This window comes from Alnus glutinosa, chromosome 1 (genome assembly GCF_958979055.1).
Source record: "Alnus glutinosa chromosome 1, dhAlnGlut1.1, whole genome shotgun sequence".
In the NCBI taxonomy this organism is placed as follows: Eukaryota; Viridiplantae; Streptophyta; class Magnoliopsida; order Fagales; family Betulaceae; genus Alnus; species Alnus glutinosa.
The window spans coordinates 52,396,353-52,422,330 of NC_084886.1; the positions used below are offsets into that span (position 1 = coordinate 52,396,353).

The 25,978-nt window shown below is 36.2% G+C and overlaps 3 protein-coding genes and 1 long non-coding RNA gene across 5 annotated transcripts; 2 read left to right on the plus strand and 2 right to left on the minus strand.

Annotated features, from left to right (window-relative positions):
• Positions 1-1,042: 1,042 nt before the first annotated feature.
• On the minus strand, positions 1,043-2,848 carry LOC133858256 (UNC93-like protein 1). The gene is made up of 2 exons (XM_062293684.1): positions 1,510-2,848; positions 1,043-1,415 (listed from the first exon to the last, which is right to left on the minus strand). Exons 1-2 carry the CDS (start codon positions 2,661-2,663, stop codon positions 1,184-1,186), a joined length of 1,386 nt encoding a protein of 461 aa, XP_062149668.1. The 5' UTR covers positions 2,664-2,848; the 3' UTR covers positions 1,043-1,183.
• A 3,055-nt stretch (positions 2,849-5,903) lies between these two features.
• LOC133862647 (uncharacterized) lies at positions 5,904-7,342 on the plus strand. Of its 2 annotated transcripts, XR_009899267.1 has the most exons (3): positions 5,914-6,728; positions 6,833-6,935; positions 7,031-7,342. It is a non-coding gene; the product is annotated as an uncharacterized LOC133862647 (long non-coding RNA). The 2 variants fall into 2 exon arrangements; XR_009899266.1 differs by having other exon boundaries at positions 5,904-6,935.
• Positions 7,343-12,030: 4,688 nt separating this feature from the next.
• LOC133858259 (membrane-associated kinase regulator 5) lies at positions 12,031-13,926 on the plus strand. The gene is made up of 3 exons (XM_062293689.1): positions 12,031-13,308; positions 13,417-13,485; positions 13,584-13,926. Exons 1-3 carry the CDS (start codon positions 12,369-12,371, stop codon positions 13,655-13,657), a joined length of 1,083 nt encoding a protein of 360 aa, XP_062149673.1. The 5' UTR covers positions 12,031-12,368; the 3' UTR covers positions 13,658-13,926.
• An 8,859-nt stretch (positions 13,927-22,785) lies between these two features.
• Positions 22,786-23,695, minus strand: LOC133862658 (late embryogenesis abundant protein At1g64065-like). The gene has a single exon (XM_062298507.1). It carries the CDS (start codon positions 23,447-23,449, stop codon positions 22,865-22,867), a length of 585 nt encoding a protein of 194 aa, XP_062154491.1. The 5' UTR covers positions 23,450-23,695; the 3' UTR covers positions 22,786-22,864.
• Between the last annotated feature and the right edge of the window lie 2,283 nt (positions 23,696-25,978).

The window sequence follows — 25,978 nt, forward strand, 5'->3', positions numbered from 1 at the left end:
AGTTTTAGGTGTGATTACCTTACCATAGAAGAAAATGTTAAATTTACAACCACAAATAATCTCTCACATGAGTGAGCGTGGACCTCACACACAGGGCCCACCCTGAAAGGTTGTTATGATTGTGTTGTGTATAAATCAAATCTCAGGCCTTATAACCACTTTTTATTTTCCTCTCAAAAAAATATTCTACGGCATATTCTCAATACTTTTTCCTATAACATTAAAATATTATTTTTAATTTTTTTCTTTTGGTTTTTTTATTCATTTATTTTCTTCTCCCTCGCTCTCTCGTCGTCTCCGTCTTCTCGCTCTCTCGTCTTCTCCGTCATGGTGGCCATGGTGAGTGTTGCAGAGATTTGGGTTTCGGGGTTTGGGGATATTAGATCGTGACTTATGATTTTTCAATCTCAACTGCTGGTGTGAGTCAAACAGAAAAAAGGAGCTTTTGTCAACCGGACCAATCAACCGATCTCAACTGCTGGTTCAAGCTCAGAGGAAATCAACCGGAGCAATTAGATAAATCAATCAGAGGAAATCAACACTCTCAGCCACCTCTTTCCCCTCAATCCTCTTCTCATATCTCACAGCCCCCTCCACCGGCCCCACCAAAAACCAGAAGAAGAACAAGCGCAAGAAACCCACCACTCTGAACTCTCTCCTTGTCTCCGTCTCCCGAATGGTGGAAGAAGAATTAGAAAACCTGAGCTCCAAAGAGGACAGGGAGACACAGATCAAACACATTTCTCTTTATCTTTCCCTTTCTCTTAATTCCTATTTCTTTTAATCACTGATTGGTTTCTGAGAATGCTCTGGGCCGGGAAATAGAAAGTTTTAATCTTGGTCTTGTATGATTATGTTCGGGGTTTCGGAGTTTGGGGATTTTTTGGTGAGTGTTGCAGAGAGGTGGCCATGGTGGTCTGGGCGAAGAAGAAGAACTGACGGCCATTGTTGGTTTGGACGAAGAAGAAACGGCCATGGTGGGTTTGGTCGAAGAAAAGAAAAGAAAAAAGAATGAAGAAGAAGAAAGGAGATGAGGCAGACGTGAGAGGAGAGAGTTTTTTTTTAAGATTATAAAATAAGATGGGGACTGTAAACAGGCATTGCAGGTGAGGGCTGTAATGCATCCCCAAGATAAAAACACAATGGTGGCCTTCTGGAAGATTGAACCCCTCTATAATCATTGTCATGTATCAGCAGGCTTAGTTGAAGTAGGAGTAGCCTCCTCAGTAGTTCCCTCTTCAGCCTCCGCCTCATCCTTCACAGCCAACATGACAAGAACCACCAATAATGGATAAGCGACTGTAGTGAGGCACCAATTCACAATCAATTGGGACATGAAAGAGACATTGTGTGTATCAACTTGCCAAGCAACCGCTGCTCCGGCACTCAGTACTCCCTTATAAAACCCAGAATACCTGCAATAAAAGAACAAAATTTTGTTAGCATCATAGAACATGCTCAATAATAATAAACATGACATTGCCATAAATGATCCATCATATCCATTACCTGCTAAGGATTTCAGAATCATTCGCCAAGGCTCCAATCACCCAGTAAACCATGCTTTGGAACATGGCATCCAGCAATCCATAACTAAAATACAAGACGAAGGGCCCTGCGAAATCGGCACCTGAGTCCTTAAAATCAAACTTCTCTAGCTTGTCACCGCGCGAGTATCTGAGCTGGTTGGCAAGACCACCAGCCCAAATAGCAGTCCCAAGGACCGCAACCACAAAAATCCCAACAAACCCCCTCATCCTCCTGCTCTGAAAACTGAAGTCCATTATGTAACCAATCCCAACCGAGCCCAATATCTCAGCACCCCAGTAGAGCATGTTGTTAAACCCTCTAGTCCTCAAATTGAACAACGCCCCATTAACGTTATTGAATTGGTATGTGTAGTAAAAGTTGCTGGACCAAGCGGCAGGCACTATGAGCAGCATCTTCCAGTTTATGAACAATTTCAAAATTTCAATCGACTCAGTCCTAACGTTGGAGTACTTGATGTTACTACACCGAGTCCCATCATTACGAATCACCTTGCTGGGTGGCAAAATCGCCAAAGAAATAAGTGTCCCGGCCGCCATGAAGGCCATGAAACCAACATAGGTGCCATCGTTAACCGAAGCAGCTTCGCCACGATGATAGTTGAGAATGAAAGGAATAAGGCCGCCAATGACACCACCCATGTTGAAGATACACCAGAAGAGCGAGATATACATCCCTTTACGGTGCGTTGGTGGGTAAGAGGTCATGATAGAGCCCTGTGCGGCCCAGAGGAGGCCCGCGCCGATGCCCAGCAGTGCCCCGGCAGCAATGGAAAAATCTTGGTGCTTGTGGTGATTGTAGTAGAGGAAAGAGCCGGCATAGAGGACGTAGGTGGAGCAGCTGGCGAAGAGCGTGAGTCGCGGCCCCAGGATGTTGTAGATGCCTCCGCCGAGGATGCTGAAGACCGCGAATGTGGTGAAGACAGCGGTGTTGGCGTTGTTGGCAGCCGTGTGGTCGACCTGGCCGCCACCGCCCAAGCCAGAGAATGCGTTGAACATGCCGGGGCAGCAAAAGCATACCAGGCCTATGAGGGACACTTGGACGAGGGGTGAGTTGTACCTGAACGTGGATTTGTTGGGGGTGGTGGCCAATTCTTCATCTCCTTCAAAACCCATCAGAGATTTAAGATTGTTTTTGGCCGAGGCTTTGGAACTGAGAATTGGGGATTAGAGAGAGGAGGGGTCTTTGTGGGTGTTTGAGAGAAATGAGAGTGATAAAAACCAACGGGGAATAGATACTGCAATTACTTCGCATAGATTGTGAATTCTTTGTACTTTGTTTATACAGTAAATAAGAGTGAAGAAGATCGTTGTCCTTGTCCTTGTCCTTGTCCAAGTCCAAATAAGAGGCGGCTGTGGTGCATCTCGAATTTGGATTATTTGTAGATATTTTTGTGTTAAGATTCTTGAGAAGAGAAAACAAAACACATAAAACAAAAGTTTTAACAAACCAGGGCCATTGATTCATATTCATGTTTCAATCATTTGTTAGTACGACAGTTTGAATGACAGTAATGAAAATCAACAATTTGTATTTTAACATCTTATAGATTAGCCTACCACTCCAATCTAATTACCAAAAAAAATTCAGAAATATACAGTTAAGTGTTAAGCACGCCTTTGGGGTCCCTAGTCCTTAAGCTCTAGACATCAAACTCGCTTGAAGAGAGAGCAACTACTACTGCAAGAACTATGGTATCTGTGACAGGGTAGGCTGTTTTACGTTAGAGAAAAAGGTCCTGTTGCATGGCTCGAGGCTGAATGGGCGTTGGATTTGACCAAACCTATATGGCTATATGCACCTTTCGGTTGTTTCCAAAACGTGGCGCTATAGGAAAGTTTCGCAATTTGTACTCTTTGGGCCCCGGCCCTTCAATCATTCAGATATTTGGTCCACAGTTTCCCTTTAACGTGGTAGGCAGTAGGCTAGTAACAAAAAGGCCAATATATATATATATATATATATATATATATATATATATAATTCTTGATTATTATTTTTTTTAAGAAAATGTATTTAAATTTTAAAAAGTAATAATTTAGGGTTTATATATATTTTAATTTCAATACTCAGATAGAATTTTTCATTAAATCATATTAAAATTCTCTAAATACCCTTGTGTTTATTTTTTAAAAAAAATATATAAAAAAGTTTTCAAGATTCAAGCATGATATTTTTGTAAATTCTGTTAAATTCTAATCAACACCTAAATCTTAATAATTTTTTTTCTTTTTTCTTTTTCTAATAAAAAGAGATGTATTTTGAAAATTTTAATAGGATTTAATGAAAATTCTAACGGAAGATTGAAATTTAAAAAAAAATGAAAGATAGATATTCTAAATTGACACTTTTTAAAATTTAAAAAAAATTGAAAGATAGATATTCTAAATTGACACTTTTTAAAATTTAGATATTTTTTTCAAAAGTGATGAAAGATCAGGGTTATAAGTGAAGTTATATATATATATATATATATATATATATATATATATAAGAGTTTAACACTTTGATTTTTTATTTTGATTTTTATTTTTTAAAGAAAAAAAAAAAAAAAAAAACCTTTATTGTGAATGAAGGTGTCAAAAGCGAGCTGTTCAATAAAATAGAAAATATATGTAAATTTTTCTTAACCAATAATGTTGTAATGCATTTCTTATATTAACTATAAAAGTGGAATAGTATATTACATGTATCTGGATTAAAAAATTTCATCTTATTCTAGTTAAAAATTAAGCAGGTATTTAATAAGTTGGTGTTAGAAACAAGGAGAAGAAGAGACAATGACAGGCATCAAAATCAGAACCTGGATATTTTTTTTATCATTCATTTCCTGTTGTAGAAAATCTAGAAAACTTAAAAAGATGAGCAATTAGATCACAAGCATATGGACCAGGAGTTCTAAAAACGAGAGGATTTGTTGACATTGTTATTGTACCACTAGTGGACATGCAGGATTCCCTGACATTTTATACAAAGACAAATGCTAAGTCACATTCAGTTTTAATTACCCATTTAAATTAGAGGAAAAAAAAAAAAAAAGAGCCTCAAGAGAGCTTGTTTCCTGCCAGGGAGGGAGGCTTTCCTCCTAAGTGGTTCAGATTGGGGAGTGGCCGGCTTCTTGTGTCGTCGACGGTGTGCATTGGCCGGATTTTCTTCGTTTTTTTCTCTGATTTTGAAGCCAAATCTACGCACGTCTGTTGACTTCTGCCAAACACGCGCCACCCAACCGCGTTCCCCGTTGTCTTCCGCCCTTGCTACCAGAAGCATCGGTCGTGTCGGTCGCCGGAGCTTGGCGCGTGGCCCTCACGCGCCAAGGAGTCTTCGCTCTTTGTCGCGTGAAGGCCACGCTCTGCCTTTTCAAGCCATGCTTTTGCGGCGCCTGAGTCCACGGCGTCGGATCTCTTGCTGGGTGCCTCCGATGACGGCGCGTGTCCTACACGCGCCGCCATTCCGACAAAGTCAGCTTCTTTGCTTCACTACCGGCGACTTATTTTGGGTTTTCCTGCCTGTGTTTGTGTTTTCTCCATGTTTCTCCCGTACAGTCTGTCTTTGTATTGCTTAAATTTTGCTGGAATTTGTGTTGGCTAAATGCTAGATCGGCTCTATTTTATTTTGAGAGTGAGTTCAATGTAAAGAGATGCTTAAAGGTAATTTTTATAAGATTTGTGTACTGCTTAAGCAGTTGTTTTTTAAGGCAGATTCTTCTAGCTTAGAGTTTAAAGGTCTTGTACCTTTTTTTCATGATGTAAGCCTTCATGCCTTTGAATCAATATATGGTAGCACATGCTACTTGTTAAAAAAAAAAATGCTAAGTCACATCATTAAATACACTAAAAGATTGAGGTTATATAGTAATTATAACTTATTTCAATAACACCTAGACAACCATTTAGTTTTGGTTCTTGAATATTTGGGTTTTCATATAGCATACGGGGAATCCGAGGCAACTACCAAGCAATTTTTTGTTAGAGGACACGCTAGTGTTATCTTGTTTGGGTCTCTGTTCAGACTATCCTAATTGCTAACTAAACAGAATGGGTCTAAATGTTCTCTTACATAAATTGTCCATTGAACACGCAATAGACATTTCTCATTGCACCCGATTTGAATTATTATATATAACTTTAAAACGAACACATCATCAACAAAGAAGAAAGACAAAAATAGTAAGAGTGACTAAACCACACACAAAGGTGCTTTTCTAACCCCCAAATAGACGGTTTGAGGTGGTCAAACCATCTCATAGCCAAAGAAAATGGTTTGGCCACCCACCAAACCACCCAATTCAATTTTTTATTTTTTATTTTTTGTTTTCTCATTTATCCTGTGTTGGAACAATCTGGACCCGTAAAAAAAAAAACCTATTGCACCCGTATAATACCTAAAGTATTGCAAGGGGTATGAATCCCAAATACATGTTCCTTATAGCGTTGTAGCGAAGTTAGCTATGATGTTTTCTAATGACCGCCTATAGTAATGACATTATTTGGGGAAAAACTCAAGAGCAACTCTAGGATGTTTTGAGAATAACTTCTGTCCGGTCGTGGCAGAAATGATGGGATTTTTGCCCACCAATAAAAAATGGACACGTCAACTAAAAATAAAAAAATGTGATGCTCTTGATGTACAGGATCCTCTCACAACTCTGCATTCACAACTCTCCATTTTTCCCTTCTAAAATCCCTCCCCACTATAGAATATCACAATCCAACCTGAGGAAAAAATCCCCCAATCGGAAGAGCAGCATCATCGCCCCACCATGGCACTGCCCAGGCACTCTCCATTTGTCCCTTCTAAAATCCCTCCCCACCGCCCAAGAATATCACAATCCAGCTTGAGGAAAAAATCCCCCAACCGGAAGAGCATCAACGCCCCACCATGGCACTGCCCAAGCCGGAAAACCGCCGCCACCAAATGGGCTAGACACTACCGCCACCGACCTGATCGGTTCTTGCCTGAAAGTTCTCAAAGCTAATGGCCCGATCGGCGGTAGAGTCACATGTAGGTTCTTCCCAATCTTCAACCTTCGTAATAGGGCACTGAAATCTTCTTGAAGATGAAAGTCTTAGAAGCTGAGGCCTAGTACAACCCCAATTCCTTTTTGTGACTTCCTTCCTTGGTCCTTAGAATGTTTACCGAGGAAGATCTGTGGATGCTCATGACGGATTGCTTCAACAAATGTATCATAATTTGATTTTTTATTTTTTTTTTTCTATTAATTCACTCTTTGGTCCTGATTTAAGGGTAAAAGATTTTTTTTCTTAAGTTTATGTATAATCTATAGGAAACAAAAATGCAAATCGCACAAAAGGTGTATGATGAAATGCCTCAACCGTTTTTTTTTTAGCCTAATTTCTAATTGAGAGCCCTTTCTATACCAAATTTGGGTAAAAACAGCATTACTCTCTTTTTTAACTGGTAAGAAATTATGAGCACAGATTTGAATTCGACTTTTAACCAGATATGTTTGGCATTTGTAAAGGATGGACAGATTTGGGGAGGACGGACGGACGAGCGGGCTGTGTGGTTCAGTCCAAGTGGACGTGCAGTGATTTGGGGCGGACCAGCGGGCCAGTTGACCAGCGGACGACGGACGGCGGACGTGATTTGGGCAGTGGGGTTTTTTTTTTTTGTTGGAATCGTGGGGCTTCAGAAGTGAGTTGGGGAGGGATTGGTTGATTCAGTAACATTTTAATTTTTTGCTTTTAGCTGATGTGTCAAGTGGTTATTTGTGGGCATAAACCCACTGTTTTTTGCCACTACTGTATAGAAGGGGCTCTCGGAGGTTTTTCCCCCCTTTGGTTTTTTGGTCTAAGCCAATGACACTGGTTAAGGTAAGAATCAAAAAGAAAAGGACAGAGACCAGTCCCATCTCCTTCTTCCAAACTTCAAATAATATCATACCAATTTTAAAGGGAACAACCAACCTTATTGGTTTGAATTTCCTCGCTCGTCTAAAGAAACATCATGTCACTCTGGATAATATGAACATTTTCTAGAATGGGATACCTATGTGAGTGCAGCTTAATCATATCGTTTTATGCAAATACTTGAATAAAATACTCACATCAAGAAATAATGTTCCCCTCATGATCCCATTCTAAGGAAAAGCAAACAAAAAAGAATGGTTCATCTCTGAGCATACAGGAATTACATGAGAAGGAACTTTCTATTATACCTAATAGCAAGCAAGATTCATTGAAATTGAAATTGAAATGATGCAAAAACCAGAAGAAGTTATGTTTGTGATGGAGCTGATGAGAAGTGCGGGACATGGCTGAGCCTGAGAGGAAAGCTTTGCTTAGAAACCACTCCACAACCTCTTTACTTCCAACAACAGAGCAGGGGCTCCTGCTACCTATTAGATAGATATACTTATTCTGTGGTATATCCTTTGGTTGTTGCCAAAACAATGGAACCTCTAGAAGAATATGCTTCCGGTGCGTCCAAACACCCAAGTTTTTTCACTCAGTTAATAACCGCTATATAATTCCCTTTTCCATTTTAATGTAGCTGTTATTAAGGTAGTAAGTGGGTAGACTTACTTGTGAACATGTTTGGGCTCAGCTTGGAATTGGGATCGGTTCGTTTATTAAACAAACAGAACTTAAATAAAAAATTCATTCTCGTATAAATTTAGGCTCGGCTCGTATAAATTTATTTGTATTATTTTTAACTTTGTAATGAGAACATGTTAAGTATTTTTTTTTTAAAAAAAAATGTTATTCGTAATGTAATATATATAAGTTGAATTATTGTAATTGTGAGTCTAGATATAAATATAAGTATATTTGTGTGTATATGAATATATAAATATACTATAAGATAAACATATAAAATTGATATTAGATTATTTAAGATTTGAGTTAATTTCTCTAATTACTCAAACAATAAATCTTAACCATAATTAAGTAACTAATAGTTAGTATTAGTTTTTTTTTTCCAAAAACAATAAAAAAATAAACAGTCGTTACTTTATATATTGAATGATTAAATAAATTGAGTAGTTCGTGAACAAGATCGAGTTCATAAAAACAAAAAAATAAACAGAGCTTAAACAAATTATTTAATTTGATGATAAGTTCGAGCTCAACTCGCATTCAAAAAAAAAATTTAGACAGACTGAACTTGATCATCTAGTACTCGGCCGATTACCGTCTTAGTTGTTATTAAGAAAGTCCTAAGAGAAAATCTAAAGCATGTGTTCATCCTGGGAGTCGGTGCTATTAGATTGTGATCGGCTGCAATTTGTTGACGTGGATAAGGAAGGACACGTGGCTTAATCAAAACGTTCTCTCAATTATTTCTCCGAATTATTTGCAATTTGAGTTCTTAGATAACAATCCATTAAGTTATAATGAGCTTATGGGTTTTAGGAAGAATTGGAAAACGGGCCATGGCTGATTTAGAGGACATTGACAAAATTGTCTCAATCGGCCCAAAATAGAAAAGGGAAGAAATGGAATCATTGATGCAAAATGGGCTGGTTCAAGTCCAAAAAAGTTGGAGAGCTAAAACAAAGGAAATCAGAAATGTTAAAAAGACCCAATATAGAGCTTAATGAATATTCTTCTAAGCCCATAATCAAATTATATTATTCCAAAAAATTTATAGCTATTGATTTACAAGAAAGATCTAGCTTACATTGAATCTGGGGTAACTATTATGATGGATTGAATTCAAAGAAATTTTGGAGTAATTTGTAATTATAGTGGAAGGTTCTCCAGCACAGTAAAAGCTTTAAGGCCCCGTTTTTGTTACTTTCATATATTAATCACTAATATCATGATTCCAATGAATCAAAAAAATATATATATATCATGATTCCAAAACATAAAGATCCCACCATTCACAAAATTCATTACGGCATAATTTGACTAGCCAACCGATTGTGAATTTCTTCAAGAGACGGAAAGAGGAACACCCAACCACCAAAACCAGAGGACCTAGAAAAGGGCCGTGGTAGGCTCTTGAGTGGAAAGGAAATTTAGATAGGGACTGGTTTGATCCACCTGAGATGACAACAAGAAAAAAAGAAAATTAAGATGATGATGGTGGGGAACACCCTTCTCCTTTTGTAGAAAAAGAAGAGCAGAATCCTACAACTTTGGGCATGATGCCAAAGGGATTAAAATTCAACTTTAAATCATGATTTCTAGGCCCTAATTGAGATAATATTGATGGGAAAAAAATGTGGTAATAATATAATGTATATGATTGGTATGTACCAAGATAATATAAGGAATCACTAGAGTCGGCTAATGATTTTTCTACCGACCAAAATTTGTTAAAATAAAAAAGTCAGCTTAAGCAGGAGCAGATAGCATATTTGCATCGTTCAAGCCATAAAGAAAACAAGTCTTTTTCTTTTTCTTTTTTCTGTGACTTTTGTGTTTTTAATTGAAAAAGAAGAAACAACTTATAAAGTTGTATATTTCATGAATGCTGCATTGATCGACCATGTGATCTCTGTGGGAGGAGTGAAGATGGCTGCTGCTAATGCATGGCAAGGATACTTGGAAGCCAGAATCTTGAAAGGCAGAGTGAGGCAGTTCAGGACCACAGCATGTAGGAGATAGGTATTGGGTGCAATATTATTTTTGAGGACAGATAAATTAAGCTAGATCTTCATCATCTTCTTTATGAGAAACTCTGGCAGAATTGTGAGAGACACTGGTGGACAACATTGGCCCCAAAAAGAGCATTGAGGGTTAAAACAAGAAGGCCCCAAAAATTTAACAATACTTTCCCCAAAGTTCACAAAGAGAGTGAAAAAGAGACATACCTTCTACCCTAAGCATTTTGCACAGGTTTCAAAGGAGGGGCTAAGACACAGCAAAGCCCATCGTCACAAGTCAAACCTTTTATAGCAAAGACTTGGACCCGTTTGGGGCCAAGTAACCTAGCCTAGACTTGGACCTCTTCAAAGTTCAAAGGTAGACTTGAGCAGAACATGCGTGTCCCATGCGCCCCCCCACCCCGTCTGCGCCAATGCGTTGCCTTGTAAAGAACCCAAATTTCTGACTTTAGCAGATCTTTTAATAAGGACTGAAAAAAGCAAAGTAGGTTACCTTACGCTTCCTTTGTTTTGCTTTGCTTTGCTTTGGCTCTGCGTCTTTTCTTTTTGGCCTTTGTATCTTTTCGTTTTCCTTTCTCCCCTTTTTGGAAGTTTCTCGTCACCATCCCTCCGTCTTCTTTACCCAAACAAAATCCCTTCCAATAAACAACGTCTACAATAAGTCCCACGCGCAACCCAAATTCCGATGATCTTTTTTCTTCAACATTTCTGCTAGCCAAATTTCAAGTTTCCCATAATTCTCTTCGGATCCAAATTTCTCTTCAAAAATTAGAATCCAACAAGTTGACTCAAACTTTGTGGTTGAGATTTTATTACTTGGGCTTAACTTTCTATCCTTTATGTTCCTTTGTAGTTTTCTATATCCCCCACAATGGAATTCAAAAGTTGAAATTCAACGTGCCAAGCATTCCAATTTAATTAGTGATGAAATTTGTTTTTGCATTTGAACCAACAACATTGCTTCTGTTTGGCCATTGGACCGCTTGACTATGCTAAAATGTACATCAAAATTTCTTATAATCAATTGTCCGAATTGCATACAATTTGAACATTCAATAAAAAAAGAGGATTACGAGGCTCACTTGTTCCCCAATACCTCAAACGGTCGGAACAAATAAACTCACAACCCTTTTTCTTGTACCATGCCCGAATTGCATACCCAATTGTAAAATATTTTTGTTCTATCTTGAACACTTTTCAGTATTCTTTCGGATTGCTAATAATTTTATTCTCAGAATTGCTAGCAATTCAAGTAATAAATATGAGATAGATAATATAAGCTTACTTGACAAAGTAAATTTTGGACTGTTCACCCACCTACTCAAACAGGTAAATTTTATAAAGACTCTCTTATATTTCCGGATTACTTATTAGCAATTCAGATAACAAATTATTTATAAATTTGGCTTAGGTAGCGTTAAAAAAAAAATAAAATAAAAAAAATCTCTACACCATATTTGTCATATGCTGTAAATTATTCGGCGATTTAGATTTAATTTCAATTTTTTCACAAGAGATAGAAAGTGTGAAATTAAATCTTTAAAAAATTTACAATACATTTTCTATACGCCTATATACCTCCTGGTCAAATGTTAAACTCAAAATTTTTTTTTTTTTTTTTTTGAAAAATGACATTAAATTCCTCTGATTATCTATAATCAAGAATCCTGTTGGTCAAACAAAATCACATCATATAATCTTAAATACATTGAATATTGAGGTGCCAATGTCGAATAATAATACAAAAGAAATATAGAGAGTTCAAACAGTTGATGAGCGCGTGTGGGGCTAAACAACTCAAGTACCCTGTTGAACTCTGATCTGAAATCTGCATTCGCAACAGACTGATTTTGTATTTCTGGTCTGCAAATCTGAAACTTTATAGGTCTACCACACCCTACAAACACTCTCTCTCCTTTGAAAGAACAGTCTCGCATGCTCGCCCGTTGAAACCCACGTAAGCAATTCAATGTAAAAACACAACCAAAACTAAAAATCAATAAACAAAAAGCAACCTCTCTCTCTTCAAAAAGCAAAAGAAAAGCCTACGTTATTCTCTGCTTCCCAATGCTTGCAAACACAACCATAAAACGAAGCGAAAATTAGGCAGAGCTCTCTAATTTCACTCATTACCGCTCACGCTCTCTCCCTCTCTATCCCTCTCCCTCTCCCTCTCCCTCTCAAGTCTAAACCCCTTTATAAAACCCTAAAATAACCCAAACCCATTTCTCAGATCACAGCCATGGAAGCTCTCAACTTCCTGAAGTTCTGGAGAACCACCAACACCTACCCCTTCATCATCAACGGAGCTCCTCATCCTCTAAAGGAAAAAGAGGATGAACTTGCAGAAGAAGAAGAAGACTCTTTCTTCGACTTGGAGCTCACTGTTTTCGATTTTGACGGTAAGAAAGTCAAAAGCAACGACGACCCAGAAACCAACAATGTCAAAGAAAACAAAACCAGGCTTGATTCCAAGGAACACCACCACAACAACTCGGCCAAAAAAGCAGGCCTCGGTTTCTCGGAGCCAACCCTTTCTCTGTCTCCTAATGATCCTATTTCCAGAAGAAAAATCCTCCCAATTGAGCCCACCTCTAAGCCTCAGTCCCCGATCGCTCTGCTGAAATCAGCTCCAAGATTTCAAGTCCTCATGTTTAAGAAGCCAAAGTCAAAGACGGTGGCAACTCCAAAAACAGAGTCCAAAACCGCTTCCATGGATATCCAGGAGCAGAAAAGAGAAGAAAGCAAGGCCTTCTTCACGGTGAAACTCAAGGTTGAAGAAGCTCCGAGAAACTCACTATTCACCAGAGGAAACAGTTTGAGAAAAACAGAAAGCAAAATACAAGACCACCAGCCCTCAGAGGACTCAAAAGCAGAGCGATTCTCAAAGGAAGTGATACAAAAATACTTGAACCTAATCAAACCTCTATACGTCAAGGTCTCAAAAAGGTACAGCGAAAAGATAAAGTTCTCCGAAGAGTTATCGGTGGCTTCACCTACGTCGTCTCCGGCCACAGTGGCGTTGCCTAAGAAGAAGAAGCACTTGAGGAAAAGCAAATCCGCGTCGGCTGCGATCGGAGCTGCACAGCCGGTGAATAGGAGAGACGATTCGCTGTTGCAACAGGATGATGGGATTCAAAGCGCCATTCTTCATTGCAAGAAATCCTTCAACTCTTCTAGAGGTATAGGATATGCTTATAAATACATTTAACGAATCAAGATTTCAAATTTCTGAAATTTAAATGTTTTTCTGGATTCCAATTCTGAGTTTGTTCTAACTTTGGTTTCAGGTTCTACTTCATTAACGATTTCTATTAGCGATTCGTTGCATGAGAAATCAAGAAATTCATTCTCTACAGGTATAATCCACTCTGCTTCAATATTGAGTTTTATAGTCCTAATTTTGCTTAATGACGTTCAAAGTCTCACTTTTTTTTTTTCGGTAATATAATCTCAGATTCTTCTTTGCTGTCGCGATTTGCAAGCGAACCTTCTGAAGAGAAATCGGTAACAACATGCATCGAGGAGTAAGGCAATGCAGTTGGCATTTGAGAGAAAACACGTGAGATGGTTTTTTTTTCTGTGAAATGGAAACAGGAGGAAACTGAACAGGGGACTCTGTTCTTGTGTTTTGTTGTAAAGAAGAAAGAGGAAGAATCGGAGAGAGGAAGATAGCGTAGGAATTTGTTTTGTTCTAGTTTTTTCAATGTTTAGGATGATGACCAGCGGGTGTCGTACACTCACTTGGTGTTGTCTGTAAAGTGATGGGGTCATTATGAAGAGATTGAAAGAATTCCTTATTTGTGATCTTTTGTGTGTGCTCTGTGTCTGTTTGCAGTTTCGGACCCCCTCCCTGCATTTTATGTCACTTTTTGATATTTATGTATATATATATATATATAAGAGATAGCTGTTCGAATCATCATTTCTGTGCATTTGGTGATTGATATGACATGACGGTTTTATTGCTTTCGTTTTCGTTTTTGTTTTTCTTTCATTTTTTGGGGTGCCTAAAATCTTTTCAGAAATGCAGTTCCTGGTGGGTATTTTGGGTTGCAAAAGGTTGGAGCGGGAAAAGATGGATTTCCAGACCTATGATCTGTCAATAGCATTTTACCAATGCAGAGTTTGGGGGTCAGTCCAATATTCATATTTTGTTAGAAACAAAACTAGTGGTTTGCAATAAGATGCTTGAAATTATATAAAAGCTTGCTAGAGATCTCCACGTTATATGATTCTGATAAACAAACTACTTTTGAACAGAAAAAGAAAAGCAATTTACATTTGCTTTTGTCCAAATCTGTGTGCATTAAAACGTGAAAAGGGGTTAATAGAATATGCTTCTAAACACCTGCAGGTTGCAGCTATCCAAACTGCTATCCACTTGAGGATTTGTTTGTGTTAAGTACTTTTTGGTCCATGTGATTTGCACTTTTATCACTGTTTTTTACATCCATTTATATACTTATTTAACTTTTAAAATTTTTATTAAATTAAAATTTAATAAAGATTCCTCGCAAAATTCCATTGTTGTTTTAAGTCACATAAAAAAGTTTGCAAATGAGGGAAGGGAAGTAGCGGGGAAAATTCCACCCCTAATCATGGGTCGCACGAAGGAGACCTTGTCGGTGTTCTAACCCACCCTCCTTTTTTTTTTAATAATTTTTATTATAAAAGACACTTGTCATTTTATTGTTGGTGGTGACATGACAAATTAACAATTGCAGTCAAAATTTCAAATGAAAGTAGGTGATGACGAGTTATTTTGTTATTTTTTCTTATTACCGAAAGTTTTTAAGCCATTTTTTATATTAGATGGGCTTACTTACAAATTAGTGAAACTTTGAAAAATTGATTTTGCATTAATTCCTAATTATTTAACTTACGTCTCTTTTTATATTTTTTTATTTTATCTTGTGTTATTAATTTTTTGAAATATAATCTTTTACCATTTCGGTACGTAATTCTCGATGATCTTGCGCATGGAGTAGGATGATCTTCTTTAGAGGGTTTTTTTTTAAAAAAAAAAATAAAAATAAAAGTTGTATATAATCATATGTCTTGAAATTGTAATACCTCTAATTTTTAATATTATTAATGGTTAGTCATTCTTAATTGATTACCTACGCCATCAAAATCGTGGAATGGTAAAAAAGAAAGCGAATATACTATTTTAAATTGCAGTCATTATAGGTAGGCGGTAGGCAGGTAGCACTAGCCACTAGGATACGAACGAAGTTGCCTTTGCTCTTCTTTAAATTAAAATAAGTAACATGATATCATCAACCTCTACATTTGTTTTTTTCGTCTTCCCGCAGCTTTGTTGAAACTCCATTCCCAATGTGGGAGCTCTCTTCTTTCAATTTTTAACCATGGCTTTCAATTGAGTCTACACGTACACGTTATATCTACGCAATGGATCGGAGTAGGCTTATAGGTGCTGGTAAAAAAATTACACTATTTTTTTTTTTTTGAAATAAAAAAAAAAAAAAAAAAAAAAAAAAAAATTACACTATTGGTGCTGCAATGTTTTTAATAGTCGATATCTAACTTTATTTTTTATTTTTTTTTATAAAACACTTCAAACTAGATCTTAATCGTTTAATAATAAGTTATAACCAATTAAAAACCTTGTATATTCCCTATTGATTACTTTTAGAGTAATATTACTATTTACACCACTTAATATAACGTGTTTTAAGTGATTTTTTTTGTCGGTCATTTAAAAAATAAAAGTATAAGCTACATGTCAACCAAGGGTATATTTTTATATTTTCTTTACACTAATTTATCACTCATTTTACACCGCCTACATGACGCGTTTTAAGTAGCTAACAAGCATCGGCTAATATGACATGTTTTAAGTGGTTTGCTATATTAGTTACTTAAAAAGGAATAGTGCACTCTTCAAACACATTTTACATTGCTTACCGTAACGTATTTTTAGTGGTCTTCATTTTATTTTTTTAATTAGCTGATGTGAAAAGCTACTTAAAACATGTCATTTTAACTAGTGTGAAATAAGTGAGATAAATGGGTATGCGTAGCCTTACTCCTTAAAATAATAGAAGAAAAATCACTTAAAACGCGTTAGTCAATCCGACAATTAGTGTAAAATAGATGTGACTACTTTTCTATTGCACCTTTTCGTCAATATTGGCTTGTTTGTCTGTACCCATATCTCATATTTTTTGTTAGTAGTGCTATTTGATAGGCTATTATTAATATTATGGTTATAAACATTACTCTTTATTTAATGTTATTGTATTTTATATGTTAAAGAATAAATGAAACCAAAATATGTTTTTTTTTTTTTAAAAAAAAAAAGAAAAATTGCATCGTTGGTCCATGTGGTATGCCATAATTATTTTTCACTCTCTATGATTTAAAAAGTTCATGAGAAATCCCTATGGTATGTAATAATTACAAATCGATCCCTGGCGTCAATTTCTGTTAAATTTTTAACAGATTCCATCAAATGCTACGTCAGCGCCACGTGTCGTCATTTTATTGGTGACACGTGGCGCTGACATGTCTAATCTTAATAAATAAAAAATAAAAAATTATTAAAAAATTAATAAAAATACTTATTTTTTTTAAAAAAATTAAAATTCAAGAACATAAAAAAAAAAAAAAAAAAAACAAAAACAAAAACAAAACAAAAATGGGAAAGGTGGCTGGCCCAGCCACCCCTAGCCAATGGGGGTGGCGTGCGGCCACCCCCTTTCCCATTTTTGTTTTTTCTTTTTCTTTTTTTTTTTTTAATTTTAATTTTTTTAAAAAAATAAGTATTTTTATTTATTTTTTAATAAATTTTTATTTTTTTTATTAAAATAGACACGTGTCGCCAATAAGTTGGCGACACGTGTTGCTGACGTGTAGGGCTAACAGATTCTGTCAAAATTGTGGACGGAAAATCGACCCAGGGAGTAAAACGTAATTATTGCATACCACAATGATCTCTCATAAACTTTTTAAACCATAAAGAGTGAAAAATAATTATGGCATACTACGTGGACCAATAGTATAATTCTCACTAAAAAAAAAAAAAAATGGGGCATTGTAATAATTAGAGCTCATTGAGGCTCCATAACAACTGTTACTACTAGCAAGTAGGAAAAATTGTATGCGAAACATCAAGGGAGCATCCAAATTTTGACCAGTTCTCTTTAATTTCTGTGGAAGAGAGCTAATGGGTCGGTCACACTCAGATATGAGCATCCTCATTTTCCACAGCTGCAAATTCAAACTAATGGGCCACACTCACACGAGGAGTTGGTTGAAAATTTGAAGTTCAAATATTCAAAATTGAAAAGAGAGTAGGATAGAGAGTAGGACATCTGGAGTTCTGGACAATGGGTGTTTGTTTGAAGTCATAAATGAAATGAGGACGAAGGCTCCCCCCCGTCTGTCTGGCGCTGCAAACAAAACCAAATTTCCAATGCACCATCATCATTCATTATGGCAAGACATGCCAACACCACCAAAACAGTGTGGCCCATCTCCCATTGCGCTCTTCACCTTACTTATTCAACAACTGCCAAAAAAAAATCTCATTGCAGGGCTCGTAGGGCACCTCTACCCAACTTGGTCCCCTTCGTGAATTGGGAATATCTAACTCCCACTGACACACGTAAACCCACTTTCAAACAATAATTTGCTCTTTCAATCAATAAATATGAGAGAAATTTTGTGAAACCTATCTTGTGAGGATAGGCGAGCTTTTCATATTTGTTAGCTGCAAATTGCTGAAAAACTAATCCAGAAAATACATGGGTATTTATTCATTTTTCTTACTTGTTTTTTTTTTTCTCTTTCTAAACTCATAGAAAATTAAGTTCTTTTTGCATTATTGTGGTTAGCTGATGAAGAACAAAGGGCCCTTTGTTTTTTTTTTTGGCTTTGATAAAACTATAGTTTCAAGTGGACCCATCAACCTAGAAAAAAGGAAATGTGTATTCGTATAATGACTAAGCTGAATAAATAGAGAAAAAGACAAGAGAGACTGTTTCTACATATGGAGATGAGGATTGAGGAGGACGCCAAAGAGACGGTTCATTGTACCAATTTATTATATATAAACTTAAAAAAACGTGTGAGTGTTGTTACAAGCGTTTTCAGAAAGGATGCAGTGAACGTGAACCAAGGGACACGGACCCGACATCATATTTTTCTCCGAGGACCGTAGATTGCCTGTGTTTCCTCCCCTTATTTTGTGTCTCATTGTGTTGTTAAAATGTTGCTATTTTTGGGGGCTCGTATGCAAATCAACGCATAGTAGATGCTTCAAGTATCATATATATGTAAAGCATTGAGCCCATATTCCGGAATTACTTTCCTTGTTCATCATTTTAGGAGACATTATGATTGGGAATCAGTATTCTTGGTGGAGTACTTCAAGGCCAACAAATGTTTCCCGGTTACATCATACATGAATCGGCAAAGCGATGGTATATATAAACAAAGACCAAGTTAAGCGTTACCTCTACAGAAAGTTTTAGCCTCAGGAATGGATTCATTTCGAACCAACAAATACACTACAATCTTATTCCCGATGCATTTTGTTGAAACAATTTTTTTTGAGGGTCTTGCCCTATGACGATGGCTATTTGTAAAATAGAGAAAATTATCACCAAAAACTTATCAGTTTTTGGGAGACAAAAACACTCAAATGCTTAAATCAATATATTATTTGACAAAATAACTAAATAAATAAAGTTTAGAGAGATAACGAATTTGGGCCCGTGCCCCCTCATTTTTGGAGAGAGTGACCATTTTTAAGGTGAGAGACCTCTAAATATGGTTTCTTGATGATTCTAAGTGACGGGTTGAAATTATTTTATCAATTGTACAATTATTTTTCGTGTAATTAGAGTTATTCTTCATATAGTGGGCTTGTCTTCTTATTTTTTCACATAGTGGATTGATTGATCGATTGGGATCAAGTGATTCATTTCCCTAACACATATAATCAAGAATAGAGAACTATATAACAAATATGAAGTAAACAAAAATTGGGATCTTAACACAATGATAAATGATTGAAATTATATATCTTGGCAGTGTAAGATGTTTGTTAGATTATCTATTGTTACGTTGTATATATATATATGGTTGTCCCGCATTGTAAGACAAAAAAAAAAAAAGAAAAAAAAAAAAAGAAGAAGAGAGAGAGATGTAACATGTATGTCATTTTGTGCTTAAATATTTCAAGTAAGCGCTAGGCCGTGAAAATGTAATGGGCCTTTCGCTGGTTAAGGAAAAGGGTGGCCAAAAATAGGAGGGGCCTCTGTAACTAAGGGCCTCCATGAAATACATATGGGCCCTTGCGTGCCTATGAAAAACATAAATACCATCGTACCAAATAAAAAAATTAGAACGGTTAGCATCACCTTCAAACCCAACTAGCCTATTGAAAAAAAAAAAAAAACCCAACTTGTCTACAACGGCTCATTGTATTTCAATGGGCTTTGGTCTCACGGGAGGAGTGGAACAGTGATAGGAAAAAACTGTAAGGTGTGGTTGGTAAAAGTTTTTGAGCTAAGTACATTCTTCTCCAGTCATTTTTCTATCTTTTTATTTTTTAAAATTACTATTAAATACGTAGAATTCATATAAAGAACTCGCATTAACTCAACAAATTTAATGATAATTTTCGAAAGTGAAAAGATGAAAGAAGAACAAAGCGAGGAAATGAATCATGCCCCCCTCCCCGAATTATTTTACAGCCCAACTCCCCTTAATTTCCCCTCTCCCACTCTTTCTCAACACTATAGAAACAGAAATTGCAAAGAAGAATAGCCTTTTGCGAGTGTTGGTGTTGAAGAGCTGGAAGTCATTGAAAGAGATTCGCTAAGAGACAATTTGGTTTGATGGGTATCGATTTTGGGTATGATTTTCGGATGGATATCGATTTTGGGTGTGATTTCCGAAAGGATGTCGACTCGGCGGGTGTCGATTTTGGGGTGTGATTTTCGGATTTAATGAAAGAAGAGTTTTCAGTTTTTTGGTTTGTTGTTATTGAGGAAGATGAGCGAACAAGAAGAGAGATGGAGAGCAGGAGAGGGAGGGAGAGAAAGAAAACAATTAAAAAAAAATTCCTGCAAGTTACTACTGTAAACTTTCATAATTAAAATTTTTACCAAAACTTTTTTTTTGTAGTGTTGCTAGAGCTCCAAAAAACTTATACTAATTAAATTTTAATAAAACTTTTATTTTGAAGTTTCTGTTAATAAAAATCTTGACCCTAGTAGAAGATGCCCTATAAAAGCGACTCACATATCAACAAAATTGGTAACTGTTGATACAGTATTTCGGTAGGTGACATGTCAATCAAGGACACGTCAGAGTACTCCTTCGGTGCTGTAAACAAGAACTACGTCGGAGAATGCCTACAATCCCGTATCGATGCTTAAGTCAGTATATAGTTGGAGAGTAAATGCTCAGAGTAATATTAAGGATATATATATATAATATTTGTGTACCTTAATATTTGAAGAAACCTTGGTATTTATAAAGATTGAAAAGCAGTTAAGATCATTCCTGGTTTATGCACGAGCCGGTATTTGAGGAAGACGTGGCCTCGGGCACACGGATATTTCGGGCTCCACGTCCTCCTATGTCGGGTGCACGATCCATTCCTGAGTAGTGCGTCATTGAAGTGGTTTACGATGCACAATCTTAGTATGGTTCGTGTGTCAGGTGCCTGATGATTCCGAGGTATTCACGGGCAGGAGTTTCTTGGAGCATCCGACCCGCCCCTGGTGGTCAGGTATGATGAATTGGGTCGGGTCTAGATGAATTCTGATGGGCTCGGTATTCTCTGTAACAGTAACATTAGAAAAACAAATACGACATTGATGTGATAGATGAATGGATTGAGCACCGCATAATAATGATAATGTGAAATTTCGAAACTTCTCAAATTAGAGCCCCGGTTTGGCCAATCACCATACAACATTATAGCAGATAACGTAGTACTTTATGCTCCTTGTATTATATTATTCGAAAGTGACAGTAAAGTGGTGCCAGATATAGTACCTTATGGTAGGGCCTTTCTTTCTCTCTCTTTTCATGGGCTTCTCAAGCTTTTTCTTCCCTTCTCTATCACTCTATGCATGATATGACCATTACATGTGATCATCATGTGTTTACTTGCATCCTGGTTCCCGGATCCATAACTCAAATTTAAAAGCAAACGATTCTTCCGCCATTGCTCCACCAAGTGGAGTACTGGTGACCCTCCAAACTTTGGCTTCTTTCCCACTTTTGATAGGAATTCACATGAATTTGGTCTTATGGAACCCCCAAAACAGTTCATATTAGCACAACTTTCTTTTCAATCATGATTTCTGCTTCAAGACCATAAAATCGATCAGATAATATTAACAATGCATGCCTCACCTTTATATTGTTTGTAATATAATTTAGACAGATCGACTTACGATTGTCGGTGAAATAATTAATACATTTACCCTCATTCATATATATTTTGGTCGATCTCCAGAATGAGAAATTTTGTTATGCCCATGACTAGTATGAATAATATTGCACATTGATTGACGCGGTGGTTAAAAGTTAACAATTATATCATCATCCGACTTCTTGATATCAATCCTGGTGAAGCACATGCAACCCTTGTTGTCATGTAAATGGCTTCCTACTTCATCTCTTTTCATGTCTTTCTTAAAGGAGACTCTATTGCTGCTATTACCGCCATCACCTCTCATGTTTCTTTGTCAGCCACCAAGGTCTCTAGGAAAGCTAATCTTCAGGCACATATTGTCAAATGGACCGCTTCTCATGGTTGCTATTGAAGCATGTTAAATCACCACTTTTTTTAAAAGCTTAATTAAGTTGATAGGAAGAAGTAAATTTAATCAATACTTTAACACTCCCCTCATATGTGAGTTCAAACTCCTTTTTAATATATGAGATCCAACACGTGAAATATTTAATTGAAATGGAAGGTAAATGACGGAATCATATATTATTCGAACTCAAGACCTTTAATTCTGATTATACCATGTTAATTATTAAATCACCATTCAACCCAAAAGTTTAAACTTATAGGAAGAGGTGATTTAACAAAGCATTCCCACATATTCTCCTTTTCTTTCTGCCAGCTATAAGAATCAAGAATGAAAAGATCCCCCCTTCCCCTTGTTATTAATGGTCTATCTCAAAATTAGAATTGGGATGATGATATCATTGATATCAGTTTTTTTTTTTTTTTTTTTTTTAAAAAAAATGAAGTTTTTCTTTTATTGGCTAACATTAAAAGCTTTGTCCTAAATCTTACCCAAGTGACTAGCCATTTTTCTCATTGACTTAAGATTTCCACTCACCGGAACTGGATCCCTTCTGTCACTGAATTTTCTAGTGCACATCGTGTATATATGCATTTATTGTACGTGACATAGAAGGATGAATACAAATAAACTGACGTAAACCCAATAAATTGTATTACAAATGACTGAACAAGAAAGATCCGAACCACATATATAAATCGTTCACATGTGCAGATCGCTTAAAAAGGAACAGATTTTCCATGAACACAAAAACAGAACTTGAAGCAAAGAACTTAATACAGAAGATCTAGAATTGCAACCAAAATATAATTAAAACAACCTCAAAAGTCAAATGATCAAGATAGGGGATAATCACAAACACAAGCTATAAAGAATAATATATTTCAGCAATCCCAAAAAAAAAAAAAAAAAGATCGACTGAGTTCTTTCATTTGCATGCCAAATTCTGGATAGCTTTTATCTTGGTATTAAGCTCCATGGTGCAATTCATTTCAGCGGACTTCTTCTTCTTGAAAATAAAGAACAAGTGTATCTTCCCACTCAATTTGGCACGGCTGCTAAGCTGCAAAATCCCGGAATCGATGTCACTGCGCAAGTGAGAATTCGTTGATGCCTTGCCGGAACTCGCTGTCACTGTGACATTAAGCTTCTTGGTTGATCGGAACCTTGCGCGTTCCTTACTTATAGCGCCCTCTCCAATCTCAGTACCCCTGTAGGAAATTGTAGCTGTGCTGTTATCGAATTTGAAGTGACCAAAATTGGTGTTTTTGACGGTAACTTGAGCACTAAGCTTTATGCTAAAGGACGGCGAGGATGACGAGGAATTCAGGTTGAAACTTTCAACGCTGACCGAACCTAGTCGGAGCTTAGGATTCCGGATGCGCATTACTAGCAGCAAAAAGAGCACTGTTGTTACCGTTTGTGATATGACCCCGGCAACTATGAATGCCAAGCACTTGATGTTTCTTTTCCGACGTGCATCTTGGTTGCCGCCGCTGGTCATCTTAGGCATTTCACTATATATGGTGTGTCTGGGTTGGATTAAGGATGGAAAAGAGAGCTAAACAGGGAGAAAAGTATGCTATTGGCTGCAGAATGATGTACTTATATATAGTGTGATGCAGGACAATCGAATTAGGAAGAAGAATAACACAAGGAGAAAAAGGAAAGAGATTGAGTCACAAAATTCAGAGAAAATTGGTCGAGTCACACCACCGAAAAGAAGAGAGAAAAAAGCTAGAAATAGAGCAAAGGCGGAACTATCCCTAGCCTTGGGGTGTGAAAAACTTCTTCTACATTTTATATCTTTTTATGAGATGGACCCTCCAAAATTAAATTTTACTCTCAAAATTTTTAATTTTTTAGTTTTGTCCCCCATCTCTTAAAATTATAGTTTTGGCCTCGAAAGAGAGAAGAGGAAGAAGATGAGTTGCACTTCAAACAAAATATGTTTAGCTATATATTTATCAACTCTGTCTCTATATGAGTAAAATAGTTCACTTAAATAGATTCAATGACTAAACCCTAACCGTAACCCTAACTATTTGGCTAAGTTTAGACCAAGCTCATTCTTAAATTACAAAATAACACCTTAACTCTTTAAAAAATTAAATAAAACATAAAACTAAATACTAGTAATCCAATTAACTAATAAAATCTAAATAACAAAAATTGGAAGACTCAATGATTTTTGTCGCAGCCTGCAGCATAGTGTTGTGCTTATGTTGTAATTAATGAAAGGCCTACGTATAGTGTTTGCTTATAACTTTTTGAGTAACATTATATATCATATTTTTATTTCACAATGATAATATAGTAATTTCACCCTTATATATATATAATTTTTTGCTTTTTAACAAGAACTAATCCAAGGGCTAATTGCTACTACCACATCAGTATTGCGGGATAAACAAATATTAATTGTGAGATAAAAATGTAGTCTCTAACATATATCATTTATGAGTAAAAATGTGGGTGGATAATTACTGTTTGCATTCGCTATTCGCACCTATCCGCTATCCAAATATACGGATGTGATTAGGAAAAACTATTATCTGCATATGCAGGCACAGTTAGCGATTATTTATGTGGATAGCGAATAATAACCGCATTTAATAATCGTGCGGATACGGATATCTAAAAATGATAATCACATTATGCAAATGCTAATATTACTAATAACCGCATCCACATCTACAATTTTACTATATATATATATATATATATATATATATATATATATATATATATATATATATATTGTAAGTACACTCCAAAATAAAACAAACACAAGACAAGCAGCAAAACAAGGAAAACCATTACAAGCAAACGAGAGAGGTTGATCTATTCCACTAAAAATGGGATAATATAGGGGAAAATTAAAGGAAAACGAAAAAAAAAAATTGAGAATCCAGTCAGAATAAAACCTAACGTCGTTCCAATAAATCACATGATAGGCAAAGAAGTTGACATTTGAGTGAATTTTCCTAATTAACCTTCTAAAAGAAGAGGAAGAGATGGAAGAGAGAGTGAGTCTGAATTGAGTCTCTAGCATATTTACTCTCAACTTTTTTAGCCCAATTGTCCAGGCCGTGTCTCTAACATATAGCTAGGAGCCGATATGATCGATTTGATATAAGATAAACTATATTTTATATGATACAAATTAATGATTATAGAAGCTTCTCTTAAAGGTTGAAAGATGAAGGCTAGCTTAAACCGGCCGAGTTAGCAAGATGTCCCACTTTTTTTCTGCTTTTGAAAGTCATGTGCTCCATGTTTTTTGCGAAAGAGTGATGAATATGATTAAAGTGAGAAGCACAGGTTTCAAATATTCGTGGCTGTCACGAGGTGACAAGCTGACTTATTGGTTATGATTGTCACGTTGATATTGTGAGATAGTTGTCAGATAAAAATATAGTTTGTAAGATTACTCTTAGTGTAACTTGTTAGCACTATGCTATATATAACACAATTGTTTTAGTATTGTACCCTAGTTTTAGACCCAATCTATATCAATGGTGTCAACACTCTAGCTGGGATTCAATACTACATGAAATCATCATGTTAGGTGACCTTAACCTAAAAATCTTATAACATGGGAGTATAGAGTATGATAAATAAGAAGAAAAAAAATATTAGCCCAAAAAAAAAAACAGAAATTTCATATAAACCGAGCTGTAGGAAATTTTTTACAACTTACGTATAAAAGTGACATGTGTCATTTAAACATGTGAGAGGCACATGTTTTTTTTTTTATTAATGTTATTAAAATAGCATGTGAGAAGCACATTCTATATATTAGAACAATATGTGCCTCTCACATGTCAAGGAACACATGTCCAGTTTGTAGGAAATTTCTATCCAAAAATAAATATATAAATATATAAATATATTGGGCAAATATCCTAAACAACATAAATTAAACCTTCTTTTGAAGAAGATGTTATATATTTTACTTCTCCACTACTACTACTAAGAGGGATTTTTTTTTTTTGCCATAATTAGCAGGAGATTCAAAATGTGAGTTAATGTAACTAAT

Excerpts from the sequence above, each read along its gene's own strand:
- LOC133858259 (XM_062293689.1), top strand. The coding sequence starts at position 12,369 with ATGGAAGCTCTCAACTTCCTGAAGTTCTGGAGAACCACCAACACCTAC. Across the intron at positions 13,309-13,416 it reads ATCCTTCAACTCTTCTAGAG|GTTCTACTTCATTAACGATT; the intron begins GTATAGGATATG and ends CTTTGGTTTCAG. Across the intron at positions 13,486-13,583 it reads AAGAAATTCATTCTCTACAG|ATTCTTCTTTGCTGTCGCGA; the intron begins GTATAATCCACT and ends ATATAATCTCAG.
- LOC133858256 (XM_062293684.1), bottom strand. The coding sequence starts at position 2,663 with ATGGGTTTTGAAGGAGATGAAGAATTGGCCACCACCCCCAACAAATCC. Across the intron at positions 1,416-1,509 it reads GATTCTGAAATCCTTAGCAG|GTATTCTGGGTTTTATAAGG; the intron begins GTAATGGATATG and ends CTTTTATTGCAG.
- LOC133862658 (XM_062298507.1), bottom strand. The coding sequence starts at position 23,449 with ATGCCTAAGATGACCAGCGGCGGCAACCAAGATGCACGTCGGAAAAGA.